Source organism: Ovis canadensis, chromosome 14, assembly GCF_042477335.2.
Source record: "Ovis canadensis isolate MfBH-ARS-UI-01 breed Bighorn chromosome 14, ARS-UI_OviCan_v2, whole genome shotgun sequence".
In the NCBI taxonomy this organism is placed as follows: Eukaryota; Metazoa; Chordata; class Mammalia; order Artiodactyla; family Bovidae; genus Ovis; species Ovis canadensis.
In genome coordinates this window covers 48,595,646-48,621,981 of record NC_091258.1, presented here as the reverse complement: position 1 = coordinate 48,621,981, position 26,336 = coordinate 48,595,646, and the positions used below count along the sequence as shown (strand labels likewise).

At 55.7% G+C, this 26,336-nt stretch overlaps 2 protein-coding genes across 4 annotated transcripts; both read left to right on the top strand.

Moving 5' to 3' along the window:
* The first annotated feature begins 80 nt into the window (after window positions 1-80).
* Window positions 81-21,934, top strand: SLC12A4 (solute carrier family 12 member 4). Of its 3 annotated transcripts, XM_069550127.1 has the most exons (24): window positions 81-276; window positions 5,189-5,283; window positions 6,641-6,772; window positions 10,461-10,607; window positions 10,693-10,747; window positions 12,628-12,758; window positions 13,984-14,225; window positions 14,371-14,585; window positions 15,143-15,307; window positions 15,385-15,483; window positions 15,769-15,826; window positions 16,162-16,336; window positions 16,793-16,911; window positions 18,319-18,417; window positions 18,576-18,695; window positions 18,897-19,001; window positions 19,255-19,423; window positions 19,714-19,909; window positions 20,016-20,185; window positions 20,271-20,402; window positions 20,485-20,592; window positions 20,764-20,951; window positions 21,067-21,202; window positions 21,361-21,928. In XM_069550127.1, the coding sequence occupies exons 1-24, from the start codon at window positions 162-164 to the stop codon at window positions 21,448-21,450; spliced, it is 3,261 nt and encodes a 1,086-aa protein (XP_069406228.1). In that variant the 5' UTR covers window positions 81-161; the 3' UTR covers window positions 21,451-21,928. The 3 variants fall into 3 exon arrangements, with proteins under 3 accessions (XP_069406228.1, XP_069406226.1, XP_069406227.1); XM_069550125.1 differs by having other exon boundaries at window positions 21,067-21,934; XM_069550126.1 differs by lacking the exon at window positions 21,067-21,202 and having other exon boundaries at window positions 20,764-20,978; window positions 21,359-21,934.
* LCAT (lecithin-cholesterol acyltransferase) lies at window positions 21,928-25,402 on the top strand. Its single transcript, XM_069550128.1, has 6 exons — window positions 21,928-22,308; window positions 23,023-23,179; window positions 23,256-23,371; window positions 23,466-23,561; window positions 23,644-23,868; window positions 24,806-25,402. The coding sequence occupies exons 1-6, from the start codon at window positions 22,155-22,157 to the stop codon at window positions 25,378-25,380; spliced, it is 1,323 nt and encodes a 440-aa protein (XP_069406229.1). The 5' UTR covers window positions 21,928-22,154; the 3' UTR covers window positions 25,381-25,402.
* The last annotated feature ends 934 nt before the right edge of the window (window positions 25,403-26,336 follow it).

Sequence of the window (26,336 nt, the reverse complement as noted above, 5' to 3'; positions counted from 1 at the left end):
CCCCTCCTGCTCCCCGCCCCCGAGGGGCGGCCCGGGGGGCGGGCGGAGGAAGTGAGCGCAGCGGGGAGGAATGTGAGCGGGCGGGGCGCGGCGGCCCGGAGCGGCGGGGACAGCCGGGCAGGCGGCCGGGGCGGCGGGCGCGGCGGGGCCGAGCGCGCGGGATGCCTCACTTCACCGTGGTGCCGGTAGACGGGCCGCGGCGCGGCGATTATGACAACCTCGAGGGTCTGAGTTGGGTGGACTACGGGGAGCGCGCCGATCGGGACGACTCGGACGGTGAGGGGCCGCCCGGCGGGGTCCCGGGCCGGGGCGGGGAGCGGGCCATGCGGAGCCGGCTGGCGCACAGACGCCGGGCCGTGCGCGCACACGTCGATGAGGGCCCAACTTTTCTTAGACTCCTTCGCCGCTAAACAGTCCCCAACTCCTCGCGCGCAGACACAATTTTCCTGGGCCCCGGGCGCCTGCTGTCGCGGTCGGGCCTCCCTCCTCACCCCAGCTCCTCCCTTGAGGGCCGCGGGCGGGGGCTGCAGACGTGGCCAGGCCAGCGGGGCCGCCTCGGGCGCGAAGAGCGTTGAATCTCCATCTGTGGCTCTTCCCGCCTGGGAGCGACAGCCCCAGGCGGGACCCCAGCCCTCTCACCTCCTGCCAACCGCCCCTAACCTCTTCTCGTCTCGCCTACACTTTTGTGCTTCAGCATCTCTTTCCCTAAAATCACACTCTCTCCTCCGCTCCCCTCCCCTTCTCCTTCCTTCTGTGTGCCGCCCAGCTCTCCAGTCCCCTCGGAGGGAAGCCTGAAGGGGTCTGTGGGCCACTGCCTGAGTGCTACATGGATCCCAGCTTACATCCGTAGGTACAGTGGACACTCCACCCTTGTGGAGCACTCACACGGGACCAGGCTTGTCTAGGCACTTTACCTGAATTAACTCGTTTAATCCTAATTTCCCACCCTGGGATAGGTAGTGTTACTGTTAGGAATGAGTGAAATGAGGCATGGAGTAGTTATGTAACTCGCTCTAGGGGATTCAGATTGAGGGTGGGAGACTCCAGAGCCCTAACTCTTAACCTAGCTGTTAAACTGGGCCTGAAACCCGGCTTCCCCCTCCTAGCTGCCTGCCCTTGACTTTCACCATCTCTTTCCCCAGGAGGCCCCCAGAGCCCTGTCCTTGCAGGGCTCACTCTTGTGTGAATACTCCAAGAACCTGTGTCTGGGTGTGCAGCAGCACATGCATGCGTAGTTGTGCTTGTGCAAATGTACAGCTGTGGGGTACCGCAGAGCCAGCCTGGGGTCACGATAGCACATTCTTGTGGCCTACGGTGATGAGGATGGTGATGTGACTGATGACAAATGCTTGGTCTGTTACTGACCGTGATGGAGATCTGCAGGGGACATGCATGTTGGTGGCATGTGTCAGGTGATGTTATCTTGATCTGACTTGGATTTGTCTCTGATGGGGACCTGACTGAGGTGATCCATGCTTCATGTGGGTGATGGCTATATGTGTGTCACTTGACTGCTGTGTGTGGAGATGGCACAGCGCAGTGGCATGGGCTGCTGGACATTATGGAAATTTAACAGGCTTGACAGCTTGTGAGAGTGTACACACCTCAACCCCTGCCGGCACCTGCCCCAGCCTGGGACCAGTGGACAGAGCAGGAGCCAGCAGCCACCCCTGCTCCTCTGCTAGCCCTTGGAGGCTCTCTCTCCCCAGAGGCTGGGTTGGGCTGCATCCCTAAGATCAGCCTGGACCAGCAGGTAGGCAGAGCGAAGCCCAGCCTCAGGCTCCGCCTTGGCCTCTCACAGAGGACTAGAGGGAACTGGCTGCCTCACATTGGCTGGGTCCTGCCAGGTCCCTCCAGGCTGGGCCAGCTCCTCCCACTATCCCCCCCACCTCCTCTTCCTCCCTTTCAGCCAGATCGTGACTGTGTCTGCAGTATGGGGGACATTCTGCACCCTGGTGAGTGGTTATGATCCTTCTAGTTGAGGGCTGCAAAGGGTCAGGGGTACAAAAATAGTGACCCTGAGGGCATCTCATGGGACCCCCCCCCCTCCCCTCCATCAGCCTGGTATCTGAATCTCTCAAGGCCCATACCTCTGCTCCAAGGGCATAGATGGACTTGTACATCCAGCCCACCGTGGGCAGAGGGTGAAGAGGTTCTAGATGAGTACCCCTGGCAGATACCTGTACAGGGATACCAGGAGTGTCACCTGGATCCCTGTTTGCAGCTGGCGCATTCACAGCTGCTGGCCAGAACACACATATCAGAGGCAGCCCCCAGGCCCAGCCTTCATGCTGTGGTTCACCAGGGGTCTCAGGTGGCGTCTGAGTAGCTTTGGCCTGGCAGGCATGCCCAGACCTGCCCTGGGATTTTTGGAATAGCTGAGGGCAGTACAGATACCCAGGCACTGCTTAGACCCCACCTCCCCCCAATTCCCACAATCCCATGGGAGCTGTCCTTAACTGAGGTGGTTTTGGGGAACTCCATGGAATCCCTGCTGGGTGTCTGGCACCAGGCTGTCCCTTTTCTGAGGCATTTGGAAGAGTGGATGTTATTAGCTCTACTTCATAGGAAAAGAAACCAAGGCAGCACAGAGAGGGTAAGCAGGTTGCCCTAGGTCACACAGAGGGAGGCACAGGAATCCAAGCTTGGCTTCTGGCCACTGAGCACCAGGAGCCTTGGATAAAACTGCAACCCCCAGACACTCTTTAGCTGTGGCCTGTACATGCCTCCTGGGATGGAAGGGGGTCCTAAGTAGGAGTAGGGAACCCACAGCTCAGCTTTCACCTGGATCTAGGGGACCCTGGGACCCAAGTTTGGCCCTTTCACTGAGTCACCTTGCCTCTGAATCTGAGCTTTACATTCCTTGTTACTAAAAGAGAGTAAATGATACCTACTAGAGTATTGCTATGAGAACTAAAGGTAACCTTTGGAAGGGCTCTGAGCTGCCCTGGCATCATGGCTGAAAGGACAAGGGATCAACTGGGTCTTGCAGACCATCCACAGGCATTTTGAGGGTACTGCTATGTGCTCAGCTCTGTGTTTTCTAGATGCTAATACAATCCTTAGAGAGGTGAGGTTAGGGTTAGACAATGGCGGTGGTGGTGGATGGAAGGCTGCAGTGCAGGAGTTTAGAATGATTTATCCTTTATACTTCTACAGAAGGGTCAGAAGAGATAGACAACAAAAATTCCTCCCCAAAGGACTCTTACTGTAAGAAAGATCAAAACCATGCAGAGGAAAGGGGCAAGGACTCTGAGGCAGATGATGACTGGATCTAAGAAATAAATTTAGCTTAGAGATTCCTGGCAGCCATGGCAGAAAGGGAAACAAGATGAGCTCTTATAGTTGCCTTTTTTGGACAGAATAAAGCCTCTGACTTATTCAGGGAAGATATTTTTGTCACAAAAATCTAAGAGTAGTTTTCAGGGACTTCTCACTGAAGGACCATCCATGTACTGGGTTTTCAGGTTTTTCTTGACTCCTTATCCTCATCCTGAACAAGCATCAAGGGCACAGCAAATGTCTTAGGGTGTCTGAGTAGCTACGTGACCACCCACCTCCCCGACCCCGAGGCTTTAAAGTGATTCTGTAGGCTGGCCTCACCTCTCACTATCTCTGTCCACTTTGCCCTTAGCACTGACCTACACACAGACATGTAGCTTCTGGTACTGAGCTGCTTCACTTACTTAGCTAGTCCAGGTTCCTAGAGAAGGTGATGTACTTTTTTTACATCCTGTGGGAAGGAACAGCTGATTTTGCCCCAGAAATTGTCATCAACATGCTTTACCTGTCAGTCTCTTGGGGCAGTAAAGAATCCACAGCAGAGCACCTGCTGAGTGATTGTTTGCTCAGAGAAGTTAAGTTTCATATTTATGGCAAGAGGATCTATGAAATGGAGGTGGCGTCATTCAGTATTTTTCGCTGCAAACAAGAGAAATGGATTGGGGACTATTTAACAAGAAAAGGTTGCCAGGTAGCTCTCACAAAACCAGGCATGGCCAGAATACCCCACCAGTCTGGATCAGTGAAGACACTTCTGTTGGCCACCTCCACCACAGGACACCAGGCCAACACTGCTGCCGTAGTCATTGCCATCCAACACCAACGTGGCTTCTTTGAACCAAGATGTCAGCTGTGAGGCCTTCAGTCACTGCCACCACAGTTTCCAAACTGAAGGGTTTTTTTCTCCCTTAGCAACTAGAAAAGGACTCTTGGTGTCTTCTGCCTGCTTCATGGAAAGCTGGGAATGTCACCCACTGAGACTCACAATGAACACAGTTTGGAAAAGGAAAGAGCGAACGCTGGGTGGCCAGAAAAAGCAGCCCAGTTTTGAGTGTTGAGGCAGCCGTATTGAAAGAAGGTGCATCTGGCTTCTTTCTGTGAGGTTTCCTTGGTGCTGAGGCCCTACCTCACCGGCCTGGGGGGTAGGTGGACGTGGGGACTGGCCACGTGCCTAGTTTCGGGCAAGCGGCTGGTATCTGGGGACAGGGAGATAAACAAGCGAGTTGTGCCTACAGTCTTTGCCCAGCCCCACACCCACCTGGTCAGGCTTTCGTAGGGCTTTCCCTGACGACCCTAGACAGCTCTGGGCGCTCACTTCCATACACTGGACAGTCTCCTGCTTGCCGCTCCTCCCGGCATGCCTCAGCCGGCCCTCAATAATGCCGTCCCCGCGCGGTGCATGATGGGGTGGCTAGGAGGTGGCTGGCTGATCATGGCGGCAGAAGGCGCCACGTGTGGCTTTCTCTATGTGGAGGGTAGCTCTTGGGGGAGCCCTGAGGACACTGAGCCCTTGGCACCTGGCACACTGGGTATTCCAGAAGGGCTGGGAAAAACGGGAGTGTGTGTCTCAGGGGTGGTCTGAAGGCGGGCCTTGACTGAGCCACGCCCTTCTGCAGCAGATTCCGCCCCTTGGTGTTAACAGTGCTGAGCTAGTGTGTCTGGGCACTTCGCTCCTGTGCCCCCTGCTAGATGAGTGTTCGTGCTGGGTTTTGATCATTGGCCAGTCTGCCAATTCTGGCTCTTTCAAGGAGGCTGACAGGGTATGTTGGGGAAACTGAGGCCCAGTATTGTTACACTGGTCCCTAAAGTGCTCCACAGAGATGACAGCAGGCCTGCTGGGGAGAAGTGCATGCTGGGGGCTCAGTAGGCAGCCCCTGACTAGGATTCTGTTTCTCTCTCTCTACAGGACATGGCAACCATAAAGAGAGCAGCCCTTTCCTTTGCCCCATGGAGGCTTCCAGAGGAAATGACTACCATGACAGGAACCTGGCACTGTTTGAGGTAGCTGAGGAGCCATTTTGGGCCATGGGTGTGGGCACGCAGGGACCTGTCAGGACCTAAGCCTTAGCTAAGCAAGCTGGCTGGATGTTGTGCCTCTTTATGTCTGCGCTCCTCCTCCAGTCTCTGCTTGTCTGTCTCACTCCCTTGGCAGCCAAGCTGCAGTTCTCTTGGCCCTTTTAACTGAAACTGCTTTCCCAGAGGCCTCTACCCCATTACTACCTCCAAGAGTGTTTACCTTTGACTTCCATGCAGCCCCTCAGCAAGGTCACCACCTCTCAGGATTTCTAACCTCAGTATTTCCTTTCTTTCTTTCACATCTGGGACTTCTCACAGTCCACAATTCTTCCCTCTCCTGTGAACTCTTCCTTGTCCTTCCTGATTGACTCCTCCAACTCTAGCCCCATCAAGTTCACCAAGACCTGGTCCTTCTCACTGAATCTGCCCCCTCTCTCCATATCTATAACCTCAGTGGATCTCTCTTTGGAAACATTCCCAGTTTTGTGACTTTGGCCTTGAATTTTATCATTTTCAGACTCAAATCAGAAGTTGGCTCTGAATTGAAGTCATGGTTTAGGCCCCTAAGTTCTGACCCACACCTACCCACATTCTGTGGAAGTCTCGTAGGCTCTTCAGTCTCCAGAGACTTTCAAAGACTTGCATCTTCACTTCTTACTCCAAGCCAGTTTCTCCTTGTGTGTAGGATCAGAAGGGAGCTGATTGATAGGGAAAAACTAAATGTGGGCAACTGGCAGGTAGAGACACAGCGCTCAGGAAGCTGTGCTAGCTACCGTGCCATATCTTGAGCCCTGGGAGGCCTCTTGACTTGACCCCTCCCAAAGATGGGCTAGGGGGCTAGGATCCCACCTTGGGGGTTGAGGTGGGTTATTCACAGGGCGTGGGGAAGACCATCCAGGAGGATCAGGGTTTGGGCAGATAAGAGAGACTTCATTTGTCCCAGACATCTCTCTTTTGACTCCTCTTTTAATTTCTTTGTTTCCCTGGGATTACTAGGGTGGCTATTGAGCACAGATGTGTGTTCCAGAGGCCTGCTCATAGCAGGGAGGTGGCCAGCTAGAACAGGCAGGATGAAGTGTGCCTGTCTGTCCTACCCTTTCCCCTGAGGCAGGTAGTTTTGCAAATGGGCTGGTAGTGATTGAGCCAAGGTGGGGCAGAGAGAAGTGAGTGCTGGGGTGGGGCACCCACACCTGCCTAGTTGGCTGGCTTGGGCTTCCCCAGGCAGGAGCCCAAGCCTGCCTCAGGGCTTGGCAAGGGACCAGAGGCCAGGCTGCTGGCTACACACAGGTAGCCTGGTGCCAGTTGGGCCAGTTGCCAGAATGCCCTGTGGCTCTGTTTACAGGAAGAGCTGGACATCCGCCCAAAGGTGTCATCTCTTCTGGGCAAGCTCGTCAGCTACACCAACCTCACACAGGGGGCCAAGGAGCATGAGGAGGCTGAGAGTGGAGAGGGTGCCCGTCGGAGAGCAGCCAAGGTGAGCTGGTCAAAAAGGCTGCTCCTAGGAGGACAGTCAACACCATGGAGTTGGCAGTTTCCCCACGTAGCTGTTAGCATCCTGGGGAAGTAGGTGCCAGGTGTGGTGAGCATGGAGGATGGGCACTGAGTACTTTGGGTTTAAGGAGGCAAGGACTGGGCTGAGGAGGAGCCCCTCAGGGCAGAGGACCAGGGAGACCCTCAGAAACAATGGTGGGAGCGACCACTGCCTTTACTTAGGCGTGTGTGTGTGTGTGTGTGTGTGTGTGTGTGTGTGTGAGGCATCATACTAAGCAGTGGGCCAGGGTTCTTGCATGTTATCTTCACAAAAAATCTATGAGGCAGTTTCTGTTATCATCCCCGCTTTACAGGTGAGGAAGCTTGAGTGTCAAAGATGTTACGTAATTTGCCTAAGGTGACTGAGCTAGACAAGGTCAACACATAACACTGGGAGACTTGTGGGTTTCTTGTGAGGTATGTGACTGTGTAGAATGCCAGATCACTGGCATCCCATCAGGATGGGTAAGGGTGTTACCTTTGGAACTAGGAGCCTTGGGGCTGTGTGACCTAGAGCAGATGACTAAACCCTTCTGCCCCTTTCTTTGTTGGCTCCATTGGCAGACCTCTCCAGTAGCCCCTTGGAGTGCTGAGACTGGGAGTGACAGGAGTAAAACACTGCCTCCTAGGGCTTCCCGATCTCTCTCCTGGTCTTACCCCTGTTCACTCTGCAGGCCTCTGGCCCTCCAGTCGTCCTCTCTTTGGGATGACTTTGTTGTTGTTCAGTCACTTGGTCATACCCACCTCTTTTGCGACCCCATTGTAGCCTGACAGGCTTCTCTATCCATGGATTTCCCAGGCACGAATACTGGAGTGAGTTGCCATTTCCTCCTCCAGAGGATCTTCCCAACCCAGGGATCAAACCCACATCTCCTCCATTGGCAGGTGGGTTCTTTACCACTGGAGCCACCAGGGATGACTTTACCTTATCCCTAACCTGTGTGTTGGGGCTCAGTTTAACCAAAGGCTGGGTTGTTTTTTTCTCCTACATATTCAGTTTAGAGGCAAAGCAGCTTCCCTCCATGTCTCCTGACTCCCTGAGGTTTGGAAAGCAGCTGTGACCCAAAAGGAGCTTGGGTCTGGCACTAGCTGACCTCTTACTGGAGGTCAGCACAGGCAGGAGGAGCCCTTGGCTGGAATAAACCACATCCCCCAGTCTCAGACCTGCCCTTGACATTTGGGCAGGTATTTGAGATTGCTCTTGAGATTGCCTTTGCCCTTGAGATTACTGAGGTGGGTGAGGAGAGAGCATCGACCAGGCGGCTGTGCATCCCTCATGCAACTCTTCTCGGAGGCAACCCAGCCCACACTTGAGAGAGGACAGCTGATATCTTGGGGTCACACAGACCTGACCCTCACCCTATCCTGTTGGTTGTGATTTTGATGATATTTTCTGAACTGCAGATAGCAGAGAACTCTGTTTATCTCTGGCTATCCCTGTTTAGCCCTGCGGTGAGGGGTGAGATCCTTGGGTAAGAGTCTCCTCTCTGTCCTTTCAGGCCAAGTCCAGGAAGCCACTGGCTGGGAGTAAAAAGGTCCCTAAGAAAGGCTAGAGTACATCTCAACAAGGTGTTCTGGGTTGGTGAAGGGCTGTGGTCCTTGGCCTTATGAAGAGCCCATGAGGATGCTGGGTTCCAGCCTCAGCTTACCTGCCACCTCCCCTGGCCCTGGATTTAAAGAGGCAGAGGATGACTGAGTGTCCCAGCACTAGTTGCTGTTTCATGGAGAAAGGAGGAGCCTGGTCAAGTCCACAGCAAATCAGCAGAAAGCTAGGGAGCTAGGGCCACTGAGCTGTGGTCCTCACCCAGGCGGGTGTGAGCAGGGGCCTCAGAAAAGAAAAGCTTAAAGCCGGAAAGGTGGGCCTTCAGCCAGACCACACCAAGACCCAAGGCAGCCTCTCCATGGCAGCCACTCTAGCTGAGGCCTGGTGACCTTCTGAGGCTGCCAGAGGTTATTTAGAGATGCAGAAAGCATTTCCGGCCCTGCCCTTTCCCATACTGCCCTTTTCCCAGAGTGACTCAGCCTTGAATGGGGAGGCTGGGAGCTGCCACTATCCAGTGGGTGGTCCAGGGCCTCTGAGAAGGGCTCAGTCAGAAGCCACATGAGGTGTATCCATCACCTGCTCTGTACAGGACAGCTTGAGAGACCATTTGTTTTTACTCAGGGCCCTCCCAGGCCCTTCTGGGGTCCTTTAGCCTGTGCACGGATCCTGCACCCGGCCTGGGCCCTGGAGAAGAGTTCCTGTGGCCACAGAGTTCTTTCTCCCACCTTGGCTCTAGAGCAGCAGGCTTTGCTGGGGGCTCTGGCAGAAACTCTTAGGACCCCACAACTCTGTGGTATTCTCATGTGGGGCTCAGTTCTTCACGAAGGTACCAGCCCTAACTCTGTGCTTCAGCGTTTGCGCTGGCCTCCTGTTTAGCCCCTCCTCTCCTCTTAGGTAGTTGAGACATCCTGCCTAGATGTGCCCATTAAGACAGACTTTCCTTACCTGCCCTCCAGCCTGAGTCTCCACTCTGTACGCAGGTCTTTCCCAACAGGTTATCCCAGAGGCCTTCTAAGGCATCACTCACTGGGCTTAGGAGCACCTTTTGAGTACCTGCAGGGCCTGCTGATGATAGAACAGTGAACAAGCCAAGTTTACCCCACTACGGTCATTCAAGTGAACAATTACCGTGACCCGTTGTGACTACTATGATAGAAGAGTATATCAGATACTGAGGGAATGCAAGAGGAAGTACCAACTCTGCCTAAGGCAACCTGGGGTAACTTCTTGGAAGAGGCAACAGTTAGTCTCCTGAAGGTTTAACTGAAGAGGAATTTGCCAGGCCGTAAGGCAGGGATAACCATCCCAGGCAGTGCCCAGCACACGCCCTGATTCAGAGGCTCTGAGGGTCTGATGTTGTCCGGGGCCGAGACTGACAGAGGTGATGGGGCATGCCTGGTAGCCCAGGCCAAGGAGCCTGGCTGACACTGGATTACAGTATAGACAATGCAGAGGAGTTTTAGTAAGGATGATGCAACTGGTCTTGGTTTTCAGAGTCCTGCTCTGGCAGCAGAGTGAGCTGGAGCATGGAGAGGTTGACAGGCATAAGAAGGCACTATCCAGGTGGCCCAGGTGTAGCGTCCCAGCTTCAGGGGATTAAGACCAAGGCAAGGCAGACTGATCTCAGGGCACCTTGAGAGGTACACTGGGTACGACTTACTTTCCCCTGGACTGGATGGGGCGTGGGAGAGAGGGAGGGTCAGGAACAACTTTTTAGATTCTGGCCTGGGTACAATAGGGCCTGCTGGCTGAGAAAGTGGAGGTCTGATATAGACTTCACTTTCTGGAAGTGTGAAAGAAGAGAGGAAGGGAAGGTGGCAGGACCATGAAGGGGAGGTGAGGCTCAAAAGCTCACACATGGGGCTTGGAAAAGAATCAGGTTTTATACCTTCCCACTCCCCAACTGTTTCTTAATGTATGAAGGTCAGCATGGCCATCCAGTCAGCTCACCCTCTGTGTCCCCAGGTCTCCACTTGGGATGTCCTTTTCCAGCCTATTCTCTGGCTGAATACCTTGGAGGTGGGGGACTGCCAAGCAATGAGGGGCCCCTCTGATGCTCCATCTCCCTCACTCCCCTCCTGCTCCATAGGCACCCAGCATGGGCACCCTCATGGGGGTGTACCTGCCCTGCCTGCAGAACATCTTTGGGGTTATCCTCTTCCTGCGGCTGACCTGGATGGTAGGCACAGCTGGTGTGCTGCAGGCCCTCCTCATTGTGCTCATCTGCTGCTGCTGTGTGAGTATTCTGGGTGGGGCAGGGCCACGGCTGCCCCACAGAGCCCGCCCAGCTGAGCTGCTCACCTCCGTCCTCCTTCCCACAGACCTTGCTGACGGCCATTTCCATGAGCGCCATCGCCACCAATGGCGTGGTTCCAGGTGGGTGAGTGCCATTCAGGCCTGAGGTGGGGAATGGGCCCAGAATCCCCCTTGACATGCCCTGAAACACTCATTCTCTGCCCCCCAGACAGTTTTCTGGTGGGGTCTTAGTCCTTGAATCCATGAAAGTGTCACCACTTAGGAGCATCCCTGCTTGATAGAATTTGAGATCGCTGTTGTTTTATGTTTTATTTGTTTGGGGTTTGTTTTGTTTTGTTTTTTAGTATAAAAGTAATTTTTTAAAGTGGGTGCTGAGGCTGATAAAGAAGGTGATAGGGCATTGTTGGTGGCCCAAGCCAATGAGCCTGGCCCACACTGTGGATTGTAGGGTTTTCCATGATGAGACTGGACTTGGTTTTCAGAGACTCCATGTATTTATACCTTCCCTGTGGACTCCTGGATACTTATTTTATTCTTTGGTTCATAACCTTAGTATTATAATTTAATTTTTTGCTTGCACTGTTCCACTTTGGCTATTTGGCTATTTAGGTTGGTTCCTGTGTTTGAATCCTTTTTTATTTTTTTCAAATAACAGTTTTATTAGTTTTAGTATAAAATTAATAGGGAAAAACCAATATATGTTTATCAGAAGAGGGATTTAAAGTATAAAAAAAGGTAGAAAAAAATTGAAGAGTACCCATAATCCCACCATCCTGAGTTGAAAACGATTAGTTAGCCTTTTGGTCCATGGTTTTAGGGTCTTATAAAGTATTGAGATGTATTGTTTTCCCCAAACTCTGTGTGTGTGTGTATGTGTATTTCTCAAATGCTGAAAACAGTTTATTTGGTTTTTTAAAACAGATTGATATTATCTAATTTATGTGATTATTCTCCTATTCTCTACTTTTTCACTGTTGTAAACATTGTCTCGAACAGTCTTACACGCTGATCTTTGTTCATGCCCCTGGCAGTTTCCTTAGGAGAAGGTCCTCAGTTCAGTTCAGTCGCTCAGTCATGTCCGACTCTTTGCGACCCCATGGACTGTAGCACGTCAGGCCTCCCTGTCCGTTACCAACTCCCGGAGTCTACTCAAGCTCATGTCCATTGAGTTGGTGATGCCATCCAACCATCTCATCCTCTATCATCCCCTTCTCTTCCCGCCTTCAGTCTTTCCCAGAATTAGGGTCTTTTCCAATGAGTCAGCTCTTCCCATCAGGTGGCCAAAGTATTGGAGTTTCAGTTTCAACATCAGTCCTTCCAATGAATAGGAGAAGGTCCTAGAGGTGGGCTTATAGGGTGAAAAGGAGTGGCCTTTTTAAAGCTTCTTGATCCTTGTTCCCAGGTTTTTCACAGATAAGATTTATCAGGAGCAGTTTCAACCAGAAGCATGGGATGGCTCTTGTCGCCTGCACCCTCACTGGCCCTGAGGCCCAGGGTTGACTCAGTCTTGCCAGGGGTGTTAGACTGTGATGGAAGCACAGATTCAAGGCAGGAGAGTCAGCCATGGACAGTTAACCTGTGGCTGGCCCTAGGGGCAAAAAACTAGATAAGATACAGTCCCTTCCCTGGTCTGGAGGGTCAACTAACAGAGTTAGCCCTTGGGAAGGGTGCAATGTGCTGAGATAGGACACAATCAGCCAGGGGAGTCAGTGGGGACTGACCTAACTCCACTGAGGCTTTGCAGCAGACCTAGAGCTGCCCCAGCTGAGTAGTCATCTCACTCACCCATGCTGTGTGTTGGAGTCAGATGAAATCAGGTCCACCCCCAGCCTGGCCACTTATTAACCATGCTATCTTAGGCAAGGTTGTCTAAACCTTCTGCTCATTTGTAAATAAGAAAAGTGGTCCTTGTGCCCCTGGATGGTTGTGAAGCGTTGTCATGGGAGAGGCCCTTTTGAAGAAAAACCAGCCTTGACCTGTGTATGCTTTTTCTGTTGTAGCTGGGGGCTCCTATTTCATGATCTCCCGCTCCCTGGGGCCAGAATTTGGAGGTGCCGTGGGCCTGTGCTTCTACCTGGGAACAACATTTGCGGCAGCCATGTACATCCTAGGGGCCATTGAGATCCTGCTGGTAAGTCAGGCTAAGTCCTGGCCGTTTCTGTTCTTGTTGGAACAGCCCCTTTCCTATAAGCCCAGGCTCTTTATGCTCCCCTCATATCTGGTCCAGATCTAGGGCTTACAATGAGGAAGGCCTCTCTGAGGGAGAAAGATCTTTGTTCAAGCCAGTCTCCCCTTCAGCCCTTTCCCAGTTTGGATCAGGCATGGAAGGGGCCTGGCAGTTTTCACTGTGGCCCTGGATGTTTTAGCTGCCCAGGCACTATTTCAGCTGTGGTAGGTGGTCTGTGAACTACCGCCTGTAACGCTGTGACGGGCCTCGGTGGTGATGCAGAGCCTGTCTCCCGGGCTCATGTGGGCTCTGGCCAGCTCTGTCTTCAGGGTTCTGTGCCAAGGTCTCTCAGATCCATCTTATCCTCTTACTGAAATCAGGGAAGTCAGTACCCTCTCTGTGGGCCCCAAGTGTGCTCTGACTCAGCTTCCCGCCTCCCACTGGACTGCCCGGGTGGTGGGGAAAGAGTGGGAGGGGCAGTGGGGAGCACAGGTTAACCAGTGCCCGCCCCTGGGCATCCAGACAATAGATATTTAGAGGAACTGCCTGCCTACTTCCACCTCCAGATCCTCTGTCTGTAGCATGGAGCCTATTCCTGGATATTCTGGGGGCTTTATTTTTGTTTTTCTATTTCCCACATTCCTACATTTATTATCTGGATTTTTTCTATAAGGAAGTTTGTCCTTTTTCCATTTGTTTATTTATTCAATTACGTATTTATATCAGGATGGACTCCTGGATATTTATTTTTATTCTTTGGCTCATAATCCTATACTGTCATTATTTATTTTGTTGCTCCTCAAACTATTCCACTTTTGTTTAGCTATTCAGGTCAGCGCCTGTGTCTGGATCCTTTTTTTTTTCTTTTTTGTAAGTAATTGCTTTATTAAGATATATTTCAAAAAAAATATATATATATTTCACATAAAATTCACTGCTTCCCAAGTAACTAAGGGGTAAAGAATCTGCTTGCCAATGCAGGAGACGAGGGTTTGATCCCTGAGTCTGGAAGATCCCCTGGAGGACGAAATGGCAACCCACTCCAGTATTCTTGGCTGGAGAATCCCATGGACAGAGGAGCCTGGCAGGCTACAGTCCATGGGTTGCAAAGAGTTGGACACGACTGAGTGACTAAGGACATACTCCACATAGGAAAATTGAACCTCCTTTGTCTGTCTTCTTGTTTCAGACCTACATTGCCCCTCCAGCCGCCATTTTTTACCCAACAGGCACTCACGACACATCGAGTGCCACCTTGAACAATATGCGGGTATATGGGACCATTTTTCTGACCTTCATGACCCTAGTGGTGTTCGTTGGTGTCAAGTATGTGAACAAATTTGCCTCGCTCTTCCTGGCCTGTGTGATTATCTCCATCCTCTCCATCTATGCTGGAGGCATCAAGTCTATTTTTGACCCTCCTATTTTTCCGTAAGTAACCTGGGAGTACCTCCAGGCATTATACTGACATCCCCCCTACATGGATGACCTTCTTTGTGGAGGCTGCCAGATGGGAGCAAGTTGGGGTCTCGGGCTGAGCAGCTGCTGATACTTTCGCCTCCCCCACACCCCACAGAGTATGTATGCTGGGCAACAGGACACTGTCCCGGGACCAGTTTGATGTCTGCGCCAAGACGACTGTGGTGGACAACGAGACAGTGGCCACCCAGCTCTGGAGCCTCTTCTGCCACAGCCCCAACCTCACGGCTGAGTCCTGCGACCCCTACTTCCTGCTCAACAATGTGACCGAGATCCCGGGCATCCCTGGTGCAGCTGCCGGCGTACTCCAGGGTGTGTGCTCCCTTCCGCCTGCTTCCCCCACCCCGCCGGGCCCCCGCAGCGGAGCAGAAGGAAGGAACGAGCATGGAGGGACAGGGTAGCACAGAGCCGCCCTTGTGTGGCCAGCTCAGGAACGGAGGGTGGTGCTGGCTGCCTTCCCAGCCCAGCAGTGTCCTCTCAGCCCAGCTCCTGGCAGCTAAATTTCGGTTGAATGGAGCCTGTTTTGGCCAGTGTCCCAGGCCTGCGGCAGCCCCCCAGAAAATTCTGGCAGCCCCTCTCTCCCCAGCCATCAGCCCCTGACCCTGCCTGGGATAGTTCTCACAGGAGCCATAAAGGGCCTCTGTCTCAGAGGCAGGCAGTGGTGGACAATGGCAGTTCAGCTACCTTTGCCTTCCAGACTTCCAGCCAGCCAGTCCTTTCCTGTGGCCAGAGTGGCCCTGTGGCTGAAACCACAGCCATCGGGCTGAGGTCACCCCCTTGAGCCCCCAAAACCTCTTACACCTGCAGCCCCTGGCTGGGCTGCCCCAGACTTCCCTGGGGCTGCAGTGGTGATGTGGCCGCCCCCACAGAAAACCTATGGAGCGCCTACCTGGAGAAGGGTGAGGTCGTGGAGAAGCACGGGCTGCCCTCTACGGACGCCCTTGGCTTGAAGGAGAGCCTGCCCCTGTACGTGGTGGCTGACATTGCCACATCCTTCACCGTGCTGGTTGGCATTTTCTTCCCCTCAGTAACAGGTGAGCCCTCTTGCCCACCCACACTCCCTGCCCCTACTCCTAAGGGAGCCCCTGAGGGAGTCTCATTGTTTTTGGAGGTATCATGGCTGGCTCCAACCGCTCTGGGGACCTCCGAGATGCACAGAAATCCATCCCAGTGGGGACCATTCTGGCCATTGTTACCACTTCCCTTGTCTGTATCCTTTCCCAGGCCTGGCACTGTGGCAGGGGGGTGCGCGGGCAGGAGGCACTTCCTTATGTTTAAGTTACCACCTGGCATGTGCAGACACACCACACACGCATGCACATATACATCAACCCTCACACACATGCACACGTTCAAGGGGTTTGTTTGTACCCGACATGAAACCTCAGCTGCAGGTGTCCTGAGACTGGGCAAGGGGGTCCCTGGGGCCCTGTGTGGGGAGTGAGCGGGGGCAGCAGTGGCAACAGAGGTCCAGCTTTCCTTGACGCGGCTGCAGACTTCAGCAGCGTGGTTCTCTTCGGCGCTTGCATCGAGGGTGTGGTCCTCCGGGACAAGTGAGTGAGCTGGGCCCCTCCCTGTGGCTATGGGCTCAGCTTTTGCTGCCCAGACCCCAGCCCCCCTCATACTTGTGGTCCCAGACATGTCCTCAGGCTGCTGGCTGTCAGTGGTGGGTCAGTCCCACCAGGACTTTGGCTTCTAAGAGGATGGTGACATCAAATTGATTCTGGGCTGGAAGGATAGGGGCTGGTGGACTGGCCTCTGCTGAGGGCCAGAGCTCTGTCCCCCATAGCTGTCCTTCTTGACCCTTGCCAGCCCTCACACTGGGTGGCCCCGGCCAGGGTTTCAGGGGCTCCTTGTATGGAGCATGGTCTGAGCCTGGCCTTTGCAGGTATGGCGACGGTGTCAGCAGAAACCTGGTGGTGGGCACATTAGCCTGGCCTTCGCCCTGGGTCATCGTCATCGGCTCCTTTTTCTCCACCTGCGGTGCTGGCCTGCAGAGCCTCACTGGGGCACCACGCCTGTTGCAGGCCATCGCCAAGGACAACATCATCCCTTTCCTTCGGGTGAGCCTCTTGCACTCGCCCACCATTTGGGTGTTCCTAGCCCAGGGACGGGAGCTGATGGGCTGCTGTCTATGGGGTCGCACAGAGTTGGACACGACTGAAGCGACTTAGCAGCAGCAGCAGCAGCAGCAGCAGCCCCTCATGCTGGCCAGGGAGAGAAGTAGACAGTAAATCGGGTGCATGCTATCCTGCTAGGGGCCAGGGCCAGGCAGCCATCCACAGAGAGCTGCTGTTGGCAGAGCTGCCTGGGTCCAGAAGCCCCAACGCCTGTCTCCACTCACAGTGGAGAGGCCTGGGGAATTGGAGGGCAGAGTACCTGTCAGGATAGGTTTGGCTGTGACTTGAGCCCTTGAGGGACTTGGAGATGATGGAGGCCAGGCTGTGACTTGTGTGTCCTGATGTGTGGAATGGGACCAACTTCTTCGCTTCTGACCCCATTGCCCCTGGTGTGTACAGGTTTTCGGCCATGGCAAGGCGAATGGCGAACCGACGTGGGCCCTTCTCCTGACGGCGCTCATCGCCGAGCTGGGCATCCTCATAGCCTCGCTGGACATGGTGGCCCCCATTCTATCCATGTGAGCTGGGGGCCAGGGCAGGGCAAGGGCCCTGGGAAAGTCTCCTCGCACCCTCAGCCACACCCTAGCCGGGAGCTCTGCCCAGCAACTCGTCTGTGACCCTGTCTAGGGTTGAGGATGCAGCTGGCAGACGGGTTAGGCTGTTGGGGGATGTTTGCCTAGCAGAGCTCAACCTTCTGAACCTCTGCCTTCCAGTGCTTACTCAGATGTTTTAAAGAGACCAGTAGGTCCCTTGTGCCTCTATGGGAGATACCCAGAGCAGGGACGGACAAGCAGCAATCTCAGCACCCTTGATGAGCCGCCACTGTCCATACACCTGTTTTCAAGTTGCTTGCTTTTAAAGTTCTGGAGTCAGCTGGGCATTTGAACCTGCCAGTGCCCTGCAGGAGGTGGCAAACACGCAGCAGTTTCCAGGGGTCTCAGAGACAGTGTCCTCGTTCTGCTCACCTCCACCAGTGCCAGGGCCACTGTGCCCTCCTCACACGCCTTGCTCCACAGCCAGTGCCCTCTTGCTTGTTCCATTGTGTCTGAGCCACCCTTCACCACCCCACTCGGCTGGTAGGACTGACAGAGCTCCTTCCCCCTGAAGCTGCGCCTCCCAGCCACAGCCAGGCCTGCCGGAGTCAGTGCTCCCCTGTTCCCCCAACACACCTCCGCCCGGCTCCACCTACACCTGAAACTACCCTTGCCGCAGTTGTCTCAGGCGGTGGCCCCTTAACACCCATGTCAGGATGTGTCAGCCTTGATGCTGAGGCTGCTTCTCCTGTAGCCCTAACGGGACTGAGCATGCCCCTACTGTGAGAGTCCCTGCCCCTGGCCTGCCCTCTCTCGTCAGCCCTGCTGCCTCCTTGTCTGTCCTTCCTCACCCACCAGCTGAGGGTAGAAGTGGGCAGCCACTCCCCTCAGCCCTCTGCCTTTCCTGTCTTTCTTGGGGGGCTCAAGCAGTAGGCCTCTTCCATCCTGGTCTCCCACACCCACTGAAGTGTCCCTCAAGTGTCTCTAATGCAGTGACTCAAAATGGCCCTCTTTGGACGCCCTCTCCCCACACTCATGACAGCCCCTCATCCAACTGGTCCCCCAGGCCAGAGGCCTGGCTTTTGTCTAGCTGCATCCAGGCATTGAACTTCCCTTTATACCATCCTCTTCCACAGCTGTTCCCCCTGTCCGCAACCCCCTCGTGGTCTCAACATCCTCTGAGACCAGGCTCTGCAGGCACCACCACAATGTCCCATCCACATCTGGCCCGGAGCGTGGGCGAAGTGAGGCCGAGACGACCTGCCTGACTGTGCCGGGCAGGGCTGTGACAGTCTCGGCTCCTCACCTAGGCCCAGGCTGGGGAGGGTCCGGGACTTCGGGCACCTGGCTACCAAGCGGGCCGCTCAGTCCCAGCTGCTCCCTGTGCCGCAGGTTCTTCCTGATGTGCTACCTGTTTGTGAACCTGGCCTGTGCTGTGCAGACACTCCTGAGGACCCCCAACTGGCGGCCTCGGTTCAAGTACTATCACTGGTACGTGCCAGCTGGGCCCCTGAGCCAGGTTCTCTGACATGAGAGTTATGTGGGAAACCATTCTGGATGGGGTTTGAACTTTCTGGGCAACAGTTTCTATTGGTGAGAGACTGGGAGGTCCTTCCCTGACTCTGGCCCTTTTCCCATCTCTGGCCCAGGGCGCTGTCCTTCCTGGGCATGAGCCTCTGCCTGGCCTTGATGTTTGTCTCCTCCTGGTACTATGCCCTGGTTGCCATGCTCATCGCCGGCATGATCTACAAGTACATTGAGTACCAAGGGTGAGTGTGGGAGCACCCAGTTGGGTGCTCAGGGCTGCTGGGCTGGGCTGTAGTTGGGTGTGGGAAGCTGAGCCATCCTTCTTTAAGCCACCATGGCACGGGGGTTGCGGGGCTGTGACTTGGGCCTGGTCCCTTCCATCCCACATACACATGGACACAAGTCCTAGGGGTTTACCCATCAGCCTTTGGGGGCTTCTGCAGGGCTGAGAAGGAATGGGGCGATGGGATCCGAGGCCTGTCCCTGAGCGCTGCCCGCTATGCCTTGTTGCGGCTAGAGGAGGGCCCTCCTCACACCAAGAACTGGCGGTGAGTCACCCGGGCCTGGCGGGGACAGTCGAGGTTTTCAGGGGGCGACCCTGTGAGAGGGGAGAGTCACGAGGTGCTGGCTTCCCTCCCTAGTCCGTGTTCCCTGTCCTGAGCTGCCAGGGGCACCATCCTGCTTATCGGGCCCTTGGATCACTGCTACCTGAGGGGGCCTGGGAGCCAAGAGAGGAGGGAGCTGGGCTCCCTGCAGATCTCGGGCCCTGATCTCAGGCTGCCTCTCCATCCGGCCACTCAGGCCTCAGCTACTGGTGTTGCTGAAGCTAGATGAGGACCTTCATGTGAAGTACCCGCGGCTCCTCACTTTCGCCTCCCAGCTTAAAGCTGGCAAGGGCCTGACCATCGTCGGTTCTGTCATCCAGGGCAGCTTCTTGGAGAGCTACGGAGAGGCCCAGGCCGCTGAGCAGGTACTGCTGGGGCGGGAGTCAGGGGTAGGAGGACCCTAAACCAGACTGGAGATGTCTGGGCTGTAGCTGGTGCATAGGGGAGGGGACCAGTCCTGGCCAGCCAGGTGAGCTGAGAGCGGGAGCCAGGTGGGTATGAAGGTTCCATCTTGCAAGCATGGCCTCTGGGTGGGCAGCTTGCCCCCATCTTCTCCCCCACCACCAAGCAGCTCTGTACCCTGGGGCCTGGGCAGGGAACCCAGCAGAGGGGACATGGATGGCCTTGCCTTCTGACCCGGGTATGTTCCCTACAGACAATCAAGAACATGATGGAGATTGAGAAGGTGAAGGGCTTCTGCCAGGTGGTGGTGGCCAGCAAGGTGCGGGAGGGGCTGGCTCACCTCATCCAGTCTTGTGGCCTGGGTGGCATGAGGCACAACACCGTGGTGCTGGGCTGGCCCTACGGCTGGCGACAGAGCGAGGACCCACGCGCCTGGAAGACCTTTATTGGTGTGTGAGACACAGGGCCTGGGCTCCACCACATAGGGCAGGGGCCAGGGGTTAAGCGGGGGCAGAGGCCAGAGAGTCATGGGTCGATAGTGCCCCTCTTCCCTAGACACCGTGCGCTGCACCACGGCTGCCCACCTGGCCCTGCTTGTGCCCAAGAACATCGCCTTCTACCCCAGCAACCATGAGCGCTACCTGGAGGGCCACATCGACGTGTGGTGGATTGTCCACGACGGCGGCATGCTCATGCTCCTGCCCTTCCTGCTGCGCCAGCACAAGGTGGGCCAGGCGCTCAGGCCATGACGCGAGGGGCTGGGCCTATGCAGGGGGGCTGCAACTGAGCCACCACCCTCCGTGGCCGCAGGTTTGGAGGAAATGCCGGATGCGCATCTTCACGGTGGCCCAGATGGACGACAACAGCATCCAGATGAAGAAGGATCTGGCCATCTTCCTATACCACCTACGTCTAGAGGCAGAGGTGGAGGTGGTGGAGATGGTGAGGCCCCTGCCCACCGTGGCCCTGTGGATGCCCTGCCCAATCCCCGTAGCCTGGTCCTCACGGCTTACCCTCTCCCCAGCACAATAGCGACATCTCTGCGTATACCTACGAGCGCACACTGATGATGGAGCAGCGCTCCCAGATGCTGCGGCAAATGAGGCTGACCAAGACAGAGCGGGAGCGAGAGGTCAGTGACCTTTCTCAGCTCAGGGCAGGGTCTGACTTGGGGAGAGGCCATCAAGTGGGGGCATCAGAATGACTCACTGCGGCCCCCCTCATTTTCCCTGAGGCTGGGTGATCACGCTGGGCCAGCTTGGCTCCCCACGGCACTGAGGCGACCTCCTCTGGTTGTCCTCAGGCCCAGCTAGTCAAGGACCGGCACTCAGCCCTGCGGCTAGAGAGCCTGTACTCGGACGAGGAGGATGAGTCTGCAGCTGGGACTGACAAGATCCAGATGACATGGACCCGGGACAAGTACATGGCCACGGAACCCTGGGACCCCAGCCACACGCCCGACAACTTCCGGGAGCTGGTGCATATTAAGCCGTGAGTGCAGCAGAAATGGACCCAGCCGTATCCCAGCCTGGGGGTGGGATGGGGGCAGATGAGCCCAGTGGGGTGATCCAGGGTTGGGATCCACGATCAGCCACATTATCTGCAGGGACCAGTCTAATGTGCGGCGCATGCACACGGCTGTGAAGCTCAATGAAGTCATTGTCACACGCTCTCATGACGCCCGCCTGGTCCTACTGAACATGCCCGGACCGCCCAAGAACAGCGAGGGTGATGAGAACTGGATCCTTTGGTGGGGAGATGGGCAGTGTATGAGGTCAGGCTGGGAGCTCCTGTCCCTGGATGCCCTGGGCGTTTGCAGGGTACTCCAGCTCTGCTTGATGGGCCAGACTTCCCTGGGTGCTTCCCTGGGCGCTACTTCCTTGACTGATGCCCCACAGACATGGAGTTCCTGGAGGTGCTGACCGAGGGCCTCGAACGAGTGCTCTTGGTACGTGGCGGTGGCCGTGAAGTCATCACCATCTACTCCTGAGCCCAGTATAGACTTGTGGCCTAGAGTGAAGGTGTCCAGGGTAACACAAAGCCCCCCTCCAGCACCCACCTGCCAGCCCCACTTTGCCTGGCCTCACCCTGGACCCAGCTTTACTAGGTCTCCTTGGAGACTGGGCCCAGACCTGGCCATGGAGATGGATCTGAGGTCCCTCGGGACCCTGAGAGGTTCGGGGACTTGCCCGTCCAGCACGCCAGGATGCCTGTCCTGACTGGAGAAGACTGGTGGGGGCTGACATGGGGATTGAAGGCAGCTGGCCCGGGAGCGCTATTTATTGCATATTTATTGTTTGGATGTCACCATCAGAGAGGAGGGGAAGGGTGACAAGGGAGGGATCCAGCCCAGCCCGCCTGCAGGAAGATCTGACTCAGCTCCTGTGGGCGGGGACCCCCACCAAGCCAAGTTGAATGGAACCAGCCAGCTGAAGCCTGACTTTTTTCAATAAAACATTGTGTACTTCTGGGCCTCCCGCTGCCCCGGCTCTGTTTCCCCTGGCACGGGGGAAGAAGGCGGGACTGAATCCAGGCCCAGAGCCGGCTCCCTGAGGCTGTGCCCCTTTCCGGCAACCGCTGGCCAGCCCCATTGGCCAGGCTGTCCCTCCCACTGGCCCTGGGGCCCCTCCCACCCCTACTCCAGATAAGGCCAGCCCAGGACCGCTTTACCGGGCACCAGGCACTAGGGCTGGAATGGGGCTGCCCGGCTCCCCGCGGCAGTGGGTCCTGCTGCTGCTGGGGCTGCTGCTCCCCCCTGCTGCCCCCTTCTGGCTCTTCAATGTGCTGTTCCCCCCGCACACCACGCCCAAGGCCGAGCTCAGTAACCACACACGGCCCGTCATCCTCGGTAAGCCCCCGCCAGGCCCGATACACCCGGGATAGCCCTTGGGGAACCAGGGCCCCCGCCCCTGGTAGCACAGCCTGCCGATGCCCTTCTGCCCATGCGTTAGCCCCGATTTTTAACTCAATGTTTGGAGGGGCCAGAGGCTTGTCCTGAGGAGAAATCCACCCCTTCTCGCACCACACTGTTCCTGTGTCTCCAAGGTGTCTCCCCCAGGTGGGTGGAGTGGCGGGTGGGTGTGCCGGAGGGCTTGGTCAGGGCATTACAAGCTGTGGTCAGCTGTAGCTGTAGCCAGACCCTGGGTCCAGCCCCCTCCCTCCCCCCCGCCGCTCCTTCCTCAGCCCCCACCCCTGCAAGGACGAGGTGCCCAGCCCAGGAGAGCAGGAGAGGCCTGTCAAGTCCTGCCCCCGCTCCCCACACTATTTGTTCTCCTCTTGGACTTTGGCAGAGATGGAGAGTCATGCTAGCTGTTTGCTCTGTGGGGGCAGGGGTCAGTGGCCTTGGCCACTGGATCTTCCCTCTCTGGGGGAGTCTGAGCTTTGGGGAGACGGAGCAGTGGATATGAACAGAAAGGATCTTGTCCTTAGTCTCTGGGGGTTGACGGTGTGTATAGGAGAGGAAGGGGTGGGGCTAGTGACTGTGGTGTCGGGGAGGTGAGGCTAGGGCGGGGTCCACCACAGGGGAATGGGAGGGATCCACAGTGAAGGCTGGTGCCCGCAGTGCCCGGCTGCCTGGGGAATCAGCTGGAAGCCAAGCTGGATAAACCGAGTGTGGTGAACTGGATGTGCTACCGCAAGACAGAGGACTTTTTCACCATCTGGCTAGATCTCAACATGTTCCTGCCCCTTGGGGTAGACTGCTGGATCGACAACACCAGGTGGGTGCTGTCCCCTCTGGCCTAGTCCCTTGCCCTGCTCCTTGGCCGGGTCTGCTGAATGTCCCACTGCCCCCAGGGTTGTGTACAATCGCAGCTCTGGGCGGGTGTCCAATGCCCCCGGTGTACAGATCCGTGTCCCCGGCTTTGGCAAGACCTACTCTGTCGAGTACCTGGACAGCAGCAAGTTGGCAGGTGTGTGTGTGCTGAGGGAGAGGTGGGGCTCTAGGTTGTGTTGGGCTTGCAGGGGCCATGGCCACAGCCCCTGGTGCTGCCGCCTTCCCCACAGGTTATATGCACACACTGGTACAGAACCTGGTCAACAACGGGTACGTGCGGGATGAGACAGTGCGGGCCGCCCCCTACGACTGGCGGCTGGAGCCTAGTGAGTGTGTCTATGTTTAGGGGGCTTGGGGGGCAGGGCAGAGGCCCCCACCTCCAGCCATGCTGACCCATCCCCGCTGCAGGCCAGCAGGAAGAGTACTACCTGAAGCTTGCTGGGCTGGTGGAGGAGATGCATGCCACGTACGGGAAGCCGGTCTTCCTCATTGGGCACAGCCTTGGCTGCCTGCACCTGCTCTATTTCTTACTGCGCCAACCCCAGACCTGGAAGGACCGCTTCATCGACGGCTTCATCTCTCTCGGGGCTCCCTGGGGAGGCTCCATCAAGCCTATGTTAGTCTTGGCCTCAGGTGAGAGGGCCTGTGATCACTTGGGTCCCATAGGATGTGGGGGCGTGGTGGAAAGAAGCTGACTGTGGGCTAAGCCCTACTCCTGTTTTCTCACAATGCCCAGCTGGGGGGTGTTGTCTACCACTTCTGGGAAATAGCCCCTTTCATTGTCCTTGGAGAGCAGTGAGTCCAGCCTGGACTGTTAGACAAATTGCTGACAGTTTGTCTCAGCGATGATAAAGGGGAGGTAAACAAAGATGAAGTGAATCCCAGCAACCTGACTCATTGCTCAGTCTGACTGAAGTCTGTTCCTTCTGGCCTCAGGTCTACCCACTCAGCTCCCAGGAGCTGCTTTGCACGCGGATCTTCCCTAAGCCAGGCCACAGCAGATCTGCCAAAGCCAGGGCCAGACCCCAGGAGCCCCTCCTGCCCTTCCCTGAGGAGTGGCACAGATACCTCGTGTGGAGCATGTACTGTAGGCTAAACACACCTGGACATGGTCTTACCCCTAGGAGCTGAAGTGAAGGAAACACCAGACCACATCAATGGGTGTCAAACAGAGATGGGTCTCATTTCATCCTTCCCAGAACACAGCTCTGAGCCCTGTGCAGCACAGGCCACAAGGGTCAACAGACACTTGCCTGAGACAGAACTGCCAGCACTATATCCCCCCAACTCATACTCCCGTCCTCATGAAACACTGCTCCCCTACCCTCCTGTTGTAGCCCTCCAGCTCTGCCTGTCAGAGGTGCCATGGGGGCTTCTCAGTTAACAAGTACACATGAGCACTTCTTGAATGCTAGGCCGGTTCTAGTCTAGGACTTGGAGTCTGTGTTTGGATTGGGCAAGGACAAGATTGAGTGTCCAACTGGCTTGGGCTGGGGGGCAAGTTGTGGGCCTGGAGTAGCCAGGCCTGCTGGCTGGAGTAGCCCTGTCCCACCTTACTCTCTGTTCCCAGGTGACAACCAAGGCATCCCAATCATGTCCAGCATCAAGCTGAAAGAGGAGCAGCGCATGACGACAACGTCACCCTGGATGTTTCCTGCCAGGCAGACGTGGCCTGAGGACCACGTGTTCATTTCCACCCCCAGCATCAACTACACAAGCCGTGACATGCAGCGCTTCTTTACAGACCTGCACTTTGAGGAAGGCTGGTACATGTGGCTCCAGTCACGTGACCTGCTGGCAGGCCTCCCAGCACCTGGCGTGGAAGTGTACTGTCTGTATGGCATAGGCCTGCCCACTCCTAGCACCTACATCTATGACCACGGCTTCCCCTACACAGACCCTGTGGATGTGCTATATGAGGATGGTGATGACACTGTGGCCACGCGTAGCACCGAGCTCTGTGCCCGCTGGCAGGGCCGCCAGAAACAGCCCGTGCACCTGCTGCCTCTGCCAGGGACACAGCACCTCAATATGGTCTTCAGCAATCAGACACTGGAGCACATCAATGCCATCCTGCTGGGTACCTACCGAAATAGCACTGTTGTACCCCCGACTGCCAGCCCAAAGCCCATGCCCCCTGAATAAAGACTTTCCTTTGCTGTTAAAAGCCCTGACATGTGTGTTGTGGGTTGAAGGAAAGGCACTAGGGTCCTCACACCAGGATGCATTCATCTGCAGCCACAGGCCTGGAGCTTTGTGGAGGAGCTGTGCTAAAGCCTGGTACTGAACTGGGCACCTTGAGATGTATAGCTTCCCACGAGAAGGGCATGGCAACCTGCTCCAGTATTTTTGCCTGGAGAATACCAGGGGCAGAGGAGCCTGGCGGGCTACAGTCCATAGGGTCACAAAAAGACACACGACTGAAGCGATTTAGCATGCACAAACTGCTGGTTGAGCTGTTTAAGCAGCCCGCCTGTGCCTGCCTCTGCTCTGGGCACTGGGGACTGGAGGCAGCTGCACACATAGCAGTGGAATGGGCATACATGGAGCCAAGGGTACAGGATGTGGAAGATCTGAAATGTTCCTCCTAGCTCCCAAAAGGGCAGGCGAGACCCCGCCTCTGGACAGAGGCTTTTGAGTGCTAGGTGCGTGACAGAGTTTAGAATCTAGGAATGTGACAGCCATTAAATAGGTCACTTCACTAGTGAAGATTTAATTTTTAGGTAATGGAGCTACGTGATCTGAGAGAAAAGTATAGAGAGCAACAAGGTGGTGAGTCTTGTGGGTCAGGAAAGGCTTCCCAGAGGAGGTTTTGTCAATGCAGAGATCAGATGGAATGAATGAGAAGGGTGACTATAAAGACTCATTTGAGCCTAAGAGCTGTGTGCAACTGATATAGGGTTTAACCAAGGAAAGAGTGTGACCAGATTTCCAACCTAGAAAAGAGTCCCCTCTCTGTAGCATGGAGTATAGTCTGGGGTGGAGGGTGAGGGGCAGGAATTGTGGGGAAACCAGTGCTGTGCCCAGCGGGGAAAGGATGCTAGCTGAGACAAGCAGTAATCCAGAGAAAGAACTGGCTAGATAAAGGGTCCTTTGGGAGG

Bases quoted from the DNA above. Each gene is read 5' to 3' on its own strand.
- SLC12A4 (XM_069550125.1), top strand. From the start codon at position 162: ATGCCTCACTTCACCGTGGTGCCGGTAGACGGGCCGCGGCGCGGCGAT. The intron at 20,186-20,270 runs GTGGGCCAGGCG...CCGTGGCCGCAG, and splicing joins TCCTGCTGCGCCAGCACAAG to GTTTGGAGGAAATGCCGGAT. The intron at 20,952-21,066 runs GTGAGTGCAGCA...CATTATCTGCAG, and splicing joins GAGCTGGTGCATATTAAGCC to GGACCAGTCTAATGTGCGGC.
- LCAT (XM_069550128.1), top strand. From the start codon at position 22,155: ATGGGGCTGCCCGGCTCCCCGCGGCAGTGGGTCCTGCTGCTGCTGGGG. The intron at 23,180-23,255 runs GTGGGTGCTGTC...CACTGCCCCCAG, and splicing joins TGCTGGATCGACAACACCAG to GGTTGTGTACAATCGCAGCT. The intron at 23,562-23,643 runs GTGAGTGTGTCT...TCCCCGCTGCAG, and splicing joins CGACTGGCGGCTGGAGCCTA to GCCAGCAGGAAGAGTACTAC.